Below are 10,000 nucleotides of genomic sequence, written 5' to 3'. Positions count from 1 at the left end.
ATTAGAAACAAGTCAGAATATTAGAACAAATACGGAATATTAGAACAAATACAGAATATTAGAAACAAGTCAGAATATTAGAACAAATACAGAATATTAGAAACAAGTCAGAATATTAGAACAAATACGGAATATTAGAACAAATACAGAATATTAGAAACAAGTCAGAATATTAGAACAAATACAGAATATTAGAAACAAGTCAGAATATTAGAACAAATACGGAATATTAGAAACAAGTCAGAATATTAGAACAAATACAGAATATTAGAACAAATACGGAATATTAGAAAAAAGTCAGAATATTAGAACAAATACGGAATATTAGAAAAAATACAGAATATTAGAAACAAGTCAGAATATTAGAAAAAATACAGAATATTAGAAAAAAATACAGAATATTAGAAACAAGTCAGAATATTAGAAAAAATACAGAATATTAGAACAAAAGTACAAATACAGAATTTTTTGAAAAGTCAGATTTGAAAAGAAATACAGTATTTAAAAAAAAAAAAACTGTATTTACAGAAAAAAAACTGAATTTTGGGGGGAAAGTCCGAATTTTGGGGGAAAGTCAGAATTGTTTAGATTATCTGAAGAAGTCAGAATTGTGACATTTTCAAACCAAATCTGAATTTTGAGATTTTCCAAAAAAAAAATGAATTGAAGGAAGGACATTGAATTTTGGTAGAAAGCTTGAGTTTCCAAATAGAGTCTGAATTTGGAGATTTTCTGAAAAACGCATAATTGTGTAACACACAATGTAGAAATACATATTTAAATCTGTTTCTTTCCACCCGTTTGACTTTGTTCCCAGATTTCTGTTAAAAGCATTTTTTTCAGATATTTTTTTCAGATATTGACATTTTTTCTTGGTTTTGAATTTTGTTCTCAGATTTTTACTTTTCCCAAAAGCTGAGATGAAACTCGTGATTTTCAGAAAAAAATGTGAAATATATCTTCTAATTTTTGACTTATCGCAGAATTCGGATTTCTGAAATGATTTTCAGGTCTAGACTTTTCTCTCAGATTTTGGTGAATAAAACGTCAGGAAATAGTTCTTGTAAATAAATGCCTTCTTTTGAAAGTCCCAAACACCAAGGATCTGACTTGAATGGGATACAAAGGAGAGAAAAGAAGGAGTTCTCCAGATTTGAGAGGAATTTAATTTCCGTTGATGAAAGAAATAACCCTTTGGGAGTCACATGGGCTGAGTGTAACACCGCCAACAGAGCTTCTTACATTTCTCTTCCTGAGGCCTCACCTCTTTAGAGCGTCCTGCGTACCTCCTTGAATAAATCTCCATATATTTCCCAGATGTTTCTCTTTTTCAGAGCCCAGTAGTTCCTCTGGCCAGATGGAGTGCTCATGAATTCTGAACACTCTTCCTCTGCTTGGTTCAGAGACAGCTTCCAGAAGCTCTTGCTGATTTCTCTCAGAATCATTTATCTTGATGAGTTTTTCACATTTCCATTTCCCTCCATATCTCCTGTTTCTCCCGCCAGGCGTTGTTCGTGTTCATGGCGTTATCGTTCGCTCGAGACGAGATCATCTGGCTTCTGCGACACGCCGACAACATCCAGAAGAAAAGCACCGACGACTTCATCGACAAGTATGCAAACACATGCACATAAACAAGTACACAAACACATGCACATAAACACAAACATGTACACAAACACATGCACATAAACACAAACAAGTACGCAAACACATGCACACAAACACAAACAAGTACACAAACACATGCACATAAACACAAACATGTACACATGCACATAAACACAAACAAGTACGCAAACACATGCACATAAACACAAACAAGTACGCAAACACATGCACATAAACAAGTACACAAACACATGCACATAAACACAAACAAGTACACAAACACATGCACACAAACACAAACAAGTACACAAACACATGCACATAAACACAAACAAGTACACACACATGCACATAAACACAAACAAGTACGCAAACACATGCACATAAACACAAACAAGTACACAAACACATGCACATAAACACAAACAAGTACACAAACACATGCACATAAACACAAACAAGTACACAAACACATGCACACACACACAAACAAGTACACAAACACATGCACATAAACACAAACAAATACGCAAACACATGCACATAAACACAAACAAGTACGCAAACACATGCACATAAACACAAACAAGTACGCAAACACATGCGCATAAACACAAACAAGTACACAAACACATGCACATAAACACAAACAAGTACGCAAACACATGCACATAAACACAAACAAGTACGCAAACACATGCGCATAAACACAAACAAGTACACAAACACATGCACATAAACACAAACAAGTACACAAACACATGCACATAAACACAAACAAGTACACAAACACATGCACATAAACACAAACAAGTACGCAAACACATGCACATAAACACAAACAAGTACGCAAACACATGCACATAAACACAAACAAGTACACAAACACATGCACGTAAACACAAACAAGTACACACACATGCACACAAACACAAACAAGTACACAAACACATGCACACACACACAAACAAGTACACAAACACATGCACACACACACAAACAAGTACACAAACACATGCACATAAACACAAACAAGTACACCAACACATGCACACAAACACAAACAAGTACACAAACACATGCACATAAACACAAACAAGTACACAAACACATGCACATAAACACAAACAAGTACACAAACACATGCACATAAACACAAACAAGTACACAAACACATGCACACAAACACAAACAAGTACACAAACACATGCACACACACAAAAACAAGTACACAAACACATGCACATAAACACAAACAAGTACACAAACACAAACAAGTACACAAACACATGCACATAAACACAAACAAGTACACACACACATGCACATAAACACAAACAAGTACACAAACACATGCACACACACACAAACAAGCACACACACACATGCACATAAACACAAACAAGTACACAAACACATGCACACACACACAAACAAGTACACAAACACATGCACATAAACACAAACAAGTACACAAACACATGCACATAAACACAAACATGTACACAAACACATGCACATAAACACAAACAAGTACACAAACACATGCACATAAACACAAACATGTACACAAACACATGCACACACACACAAACAAGTACACAAACACATGCACACACACACAAACATGTACACAAACACATGCACATAAACACAAACAAGTACACAAACACATGCACATAAACACAAACAAGTACACAAACACATGCACACACACACAAACAAGTACACAAACACATGCACATAAACACAAACATGTACACAAACACATGCACATAAACACAAACAAGTACACAAACACATGCACATAAACACAAACATGTACACAAACACATGCACACACACACAAACAAGTACACAAACACATGCACATAAACACAAACATGTACACAAACACATGCACATAAACACAAACAAGTACACAAACACATGCACATAAACACAAACATGTACACAAACACATGCACATAAACACAAACAAGTACGCAAACACATGCACACAAACACAAACAAGTACACAAACACATGCACATAAACACAAACATGTACACATGCACATAAACACAAACAAGTACACACACATGCACATAAACACAAACAAGTACGCAAACACATGCACATAAACAAGTACACAAACACATGCACATAAACACAAACAAGTACACAAACACATGCACACAAACACAAACAAGTACACAAACACATGCACATAAACACAAACAAGTACACACACATGCACATAAACACAAACAAGTACGCAAACACATGCACATAAACACAAACAAGTACACAAACACATGCACATAAACACAAACAAGTACACAAACACATGCACATAAACACAAACAAGTACACAAACACATGCACACACACACAAACAAGTACACAAACACATGCACATAAACACAAACAAATACGCAAACACATGCACATAAACACAAACAAGTACACAAACACATGCACATAAACACAAACAAGTACACAAACACATGCACATAAACACAAACAAGTACACAAACACATGCACATAAACACAAACAAGTACACAAACACATGCACATAAACACAAACAAGTACGCAAACACATGCACATAAACACAAACAAGTACGCAAACACATGCACATAAACACAAACAAGTACACAAACACATGCACATAAACACAAACAAGTACACACACATGCACACAAACACAAACAAGTACACAAACACATGCACATAAACACAAACAAGTACACAAACACATGCACACACACACAAACAAGCACACATGCACATAAACACAAACAAGTACACAAACACATGCACACACACACAAACAAGTACACAAACACATGCACACAAACACAAACAAGTACACAAACACATGCACATAAACACAAACAAGTACACAAACACATGCACATAAACACAAACAAGTACACACACATGCACACAAACACAAACAAGTACACAAACACATGCACACACACACAAACAAGCACACATGCACATAAACACAAACAAGTACACAAACACATGCACACACACACAAACAAGTACACAAACACATGCACACAAACACAAACAAGTACACAAACACATGCACATAAACACAAACAAGTACACAAACACATGCACATAAACACAAACAAGTACACAAACACATGCACATAAACACAAACATGTACACAAACACATGCACACACACACAAACAAGTACACAAACACATGCACACACACACAAACAAGTACACAAACACATGCACATAAACACAAACATGTACACAAACACATGCACATAAACACAAACAAGTACACAAACACATGCACATAAACACAAACATGTACACAAACACATGCACACACACACAAACAAGTACACAAACACATGCACATAAACACAAACATGTACACAAACACATGCACATAAACACAAACATGTACACACACACACACACATGCACACAAACATAAAACAAACAAACTAAGGGGTGCTTATAGAATCCTGCAGAGGACCCTGAAGGCAGCATCTCCCTGGTTCTTCAAAGTCTCATTGTGTGTGTGTGTGTGTGTGTGTGTGTGTGTGTGTGTGTGTGTGTGTGTGTGTGTGTGTGTGTGTGTGTGTGTGTGTGTGTGTGTGTGTGTGTGTGTGTGTGTGTGTGTGTGTGTGTGTGTGTGTGTGTGTGTGTGTGTGTGTGTGTGTGTGTGTGTGTGTGTGTGTGTGTGTGTGTGTGTGTGTGTGTGTGTGTGTGTGTGTGTGTGTGTGTGTGTGTGTGTGTGTGTGTGTGTGTGTGTGTGTGTGTGTGTGTTCTGCAGACACATAGCTGAGCTGATCTTCTACATGGAGGAGCTCCGAGCTCACGTCAGGAAGTACGGCCCGGTGATGCAGAGATACTACGTCCAGTATCTGTCCGGCTTCGACGCCGTGGTGCTGAACGAGCTGGTGCAGGTACGGACACACTGGCATTCATCTTTGTTTTCAAACTCCTCGTAGGTGTCGAGCTACCTGGTGATGAACCTGATTCTGATGTTGAAGCCAAAGCAGATAAAAGGCCACGTTTGGGCGTCTGTTGAACACTCCATCCATTTTCCCATAATGCACCTGTCTCTGTAACCAGTTTCCTACCTTCTGTTTCAGAACCTGTCGGTGTGTCCAGAGGACGAGTCCATCATCATGTCTTCATTCGTAAACACGATGACCTCCCTCAGCGTCAAGCAAGGTGAAACGTCACTTCTTATCATGTTTCTTTCATTTAGTTCATGTGTGTAAGGTGTGTGTGTGAGACTGAGTTAAGTGTGTGTGATATATAGTTTAATGTGAGAGTCAGCGTGTGACTGAGAGGTTAGATGAGAGACTGAGAGGTTAGATGAGAGACTGAGAGGTTAGATGAGAGACTGAGACTGAGAGGTTAGATGAGTGACTGAGAGGTTAGATGAGAGACTGAGAGGTTAGATGAGTGACTGAGAGGTTAGATGAGAGACTGAGAGGTTAGATGAGAGACTGAGAGGTTAGATGAGAGACTGAGACTGAGAGGTTAGATGAGAGACTGAGAGGTTAGATGAGAGACTGAGAGGTTAGATGAGAGAGACTGAGAGGTTAGATGAGAGACTGAGAGGTTAGATGAGAGACTGAGAGGTTAGATGAGTGACTGAGAGGTTAGATGAGAGACTGAGAGGTTAGATGAGTGACTGAGAGGTTAGATGAGAGAGACTGAGAGGTTAGATGAGAGACTGAGAGGTTAGATGAGTGACTGAGAGGTTAGATGAGAGAGACTGAGAGGTTAGATGAGTGACTGAGAGGTTAGATGAGAGACTGAGAGGTTAGATGAGAGTGACTCAGAGGTTAGATGAGAGACTGAGAGGTTAGATGAGAGACTGAGAGGTTAGATGAGAGACTGAGAGGTTAGATGAGAGACTGAGAGGTTAGATGAGTGACTGAGAGGTTAGATGAGAGAGACTGAGAGGTTAGATGAGTGACTGAGAGGTTAGATGAGAGACTGAGAGGTTAGATGAGTGACTGAGAGGTTAGATGAGAGACTGAGAGGTTAGATGAGTGACTGAGAGGTTAGATGAGTGACTGAGAGGTTAGATGAGAGACTGAGAGGTTAGATGAGTGACTGAGAGGTTAGATGAGTGACTGAGAGTCAGAGAGTGACTGAGAGGTTAGATGAGTGACTGAGAGGTTAGATGAGTGACTGAGAGGTTAGATGAGAGAGACTGAGAGGTTAGATGAGAGAGACTGAGAGGTTAGATGAGAGTGACTCAGAGGTTAGATGAGAGACTGAGAGGTTAGATGAGAGACTGAGAGGTTAGATGAGTGACTGAGAGGTTAGATGAGAGACTGAGAGGTTAGATGAGAGACTGAGAGGTTAGATGAGTGACTGAGAGGTTAGATGAGTGACTGAGAGTCAGAGAGTGACTGAGAGGTTAGATGAGTGACTGAGAGGTTAGATGAGAGACTGAGAGGTTAGATGAGAGACTGAGAGGTTAGATGAGAGACTGAGAGGTTAGATGAGTGACTGAGAGGTTAGATGAGTGACTGAGAGGTTAGATGAGAGACTGAGAGGTTAGATGAGAGACTGAGAGGTTAGATGAGAGACTGAGAGGTTAGATGAGTGACTGAGAGGTTAGATGAGTGACTGAGAGTCAGAGAGTGACTGAGAGGTTAGATGAGTGACTGAGAGGTTAGATGAGTGACTGAGAGTCAGAGAGTGACTGAGAGGTTAGATGAGAGACTGAGAGGTTAGATGAGAGAGACTGAGAGGTTAGATGAGTGACTGAGAGGTTAGATGAGAGACTGAGAGGTTAGATGAGAGACTGAGAGGTTAGATGAGAGACTGAGAGGTTAGATGAGTGACTGAGAGGTTAGATGAGAGACTGAGAGGTTAGATGAGTGACTGAGAGGTTAGATGAGAGACTGAGAGGTTAGATGAGAGACTGAGAGGTTAGATGAGAGACTGAGAGGTTAGATGAGTGACTGAGAGGTTAGATGAGTGACTGAGAGTCAGAGAGTGACTGAGAGGTTAGATGAGTGACTGAGAGGTTAGATGAGTGACTGAGAGGTTAGATGAGAGAGACTGAGAGGTTAGATGAGAGAGACTGAGAGGTTAGATGAGAGACTCAGAGGTTAGATGAGAGACTGAGAGGTTAGATGAGAGAGACTGAGAGGTTAGATGAGAGACTGAGAGGTTAGATGAGAGACTGAGAGGTTAGATGAGTGACTGAGAGGTTAGATGAGAGACTGAGAGGTTAGATGAGTGACTGAGAGGTTAGATGAGTGACTGAGAGGTTAGATGAGTGACTGAGAGGTTAGATGAGTGACTGAGAGGTTAGATGAGAGACTGAGAGGTTAGATGAGTGACTGAGAGGTTAGATGAGTGACTGAGAGGTTAGATGAGTGACTGAGAGGTTAGATGAGAGACTGAGAGGTTAGATGAGAGAGACTGAGAGGTTAGATGAGAGAGACTGAGAGGTTAGATGAGAGACTGAGAGGTTAGATGAGAGACTGAGAGGTTAGATGAGAGACTGAGAGGTTAGATGAGTGACTGAGAGGTTAGATGAGAGACTGAGAGGTTAGATGAGTGACTGAGAGGTTAGATGAGTGACTGAGAGGTTAGATGAGTGACTGAGAGGTTAGATGAGAGACTGAGAGGTTAGATGAGAGAGACTGAGAGGTTAGATGAGAGAGACTGAGAGGTTAGATGAGAGACTGAGAGGTTAGATGAGAGACTGAGAGGTTAGATGAGAGACTGAGAGGTTAGATGAGAGACTGAGAGGTTAGATGAGAGACTGAGAGGTTAGATGAGTGACTGAGAGGTTAGATGAGAGACTGAGAGGTTAGATGAGTGACTGAGAGGTTAGATGAGAGACTGAGAGGTTAGATGAGAGACTGAGAGGTTAGATGAGAGACTGAGAGGTTAGATGAGTGACTGAGAGGTTAGATGAGAGAGACTGAGAGGTTAGATGAGAGAGACTGAGAGGTTAGATGAGTGACTGAGAGGTTAGATGAGTGACTGAGAGGTTAGATGAGTGACTCAGAGGTTAGATGAGAGACTGAGAGGTTAGATGAGAGACTGAGAGGTTAGATGAGTGACTGAGAGGTTAGATGAGAGGTTAGATGAGAGACTGAGAGGTTAGATGAGAGACTGAGAGGTTAGATGAGAGACTGAGAGGTTAGATGAGAGACTGAGAGGTTAGATGAGTGACTGAGAGGTTAGATGAGAGACTGAGAGGTTAGATGTGTGACTGAGAGGTTAGATGAGAGACTGAGAGGTTAGATGAGAGACTGAGAGGTTAGATGAGAGACTGAGAGGTTAGATGAGTGACTGAGAGGTTAGATGTGTGACTGAGAGGTTAGATGAGTGACTGAGAGGTTAGATGAGAGACTGAGAGGTTAGATGAGTGACTGAGAGGTTAGATGAGAGACTGAGAGGTTAGATGAGTGACTGAGAGGTTAGATGAGAGACTGAGAGGTTAGATGAGAGACTGAGAGGTTAGATGAGAGACTGAGAGGTTAGATGAGTGACTGAGAGGTTAGATGAGAGAGACTGAGAGGTTAGATGAGAGAGACTGAGAGGTTAGATGAGTGACTGAGAGGTTAGATGAGAGACTGAGAGGTTAGATGAGAGGTTAGATGAGAGACTGAGAGGTTAGATGAGTGACTGAGAGGTTAGATGAGTGACTGAGAGGTTAGATGAGAGGTTAGATGAGAGACTGAGAGGTTAGATGAGTGACTGAGAGGTTAGATGAGAGACTGAGAGGTTAGATGAGAGACTGAGAGGTTAGATGAGAGACTGAGAGGTTAGATGAGTGACTGAGAGGTTAGATGTGTGACTGAGAGGTTAGATGAGTGACTGAGAGGTTAGATGAGAGACTGAGAGGTTAGATGAGTGACTGAGAGGTTAGATGAGAGACTGAGAGGTTAGATGAGTGACTGAGAGGTTAGATGAGAGACTGAGAGGTTAGATGAGAGACTGAGAGGTTAGATGAGAGACTGAGAGGTTAGATGAGTGACTGAGAGGTTAGATGAGAGAGACTGAGAGGTTAGATGAGAGAGACTGAGAGGTTAGATGAGTGACTGAGAGGTTAGATGAGTGACTCAGAGGTTAGATGAGAGACTGAGAGGTTAGATGAGAGACTGAGAGGTTAGATGAGAGGTTAGATGAGAGACTGAGAGGTTAGATGAGAGACTGAGAGGTTAGATGAGAGACTGAGAGGTTAGATGAGAGACTGAGAGGTTAGATGAGTGACTGAGAGGTTAGATGAGAGACTGAGAGGTTAGATGTGTGACTGAGAGGTTAGATGAGAGACTGAGAGGTTAGATGAGTGACTGAGAGGTTAGATGTGTGACTGAGAGGTTAGATGAGTGACTGAGAGGTTAGATGTGTGACTGAGAGGTTAGATGTGTG

At 40.5% G+C, this 10,000-nt stretch overlaps 1 protein-coding gene across 1 annotated transcript in view; it reads left to right on the top strand.

The window, feature by feature from the left end:
• The window catches only part of nckap1 (NCK-associated protein 1), a 25,047-nt gene that overhangs the window by 8,128 nt on the left and 6,919 nt on the right, over positions 1–10,000 (top strand). Inside the window, exons 10-12 of the mRNA XM_079695356.1 lie at positions 1,506–1,612; positions 5,409–5,541; positions 5,731–5,812. Coding sequence (XP_079551482.1) covers positions 1,506–1,612; positions 5,409–5,541; positions 5,731–5,812 — 322 coding nt within the window. The remainder of the gene's footprint in view (positions 1–1,505; positions 1,613–5,408; positions 5,542–5,730; positions 5,813–10,000) is intronic.

Source organism: Notothenia rossii, assembly GCF_949606895.1.
Source record: "Notothenia rossii genome assembly, contig: scaffold_392, whole genome shotgun sequence".
NCBI classification, from domain to species: Eukaryota; Metazoa; Chordata; class Actinopteri; order Perciformes; family Nototheniidae; genus Notothenia; species Notothenia rossii.
This window is presented reverse-complemented; position numbering and strand designations above follow the sequence as displayed.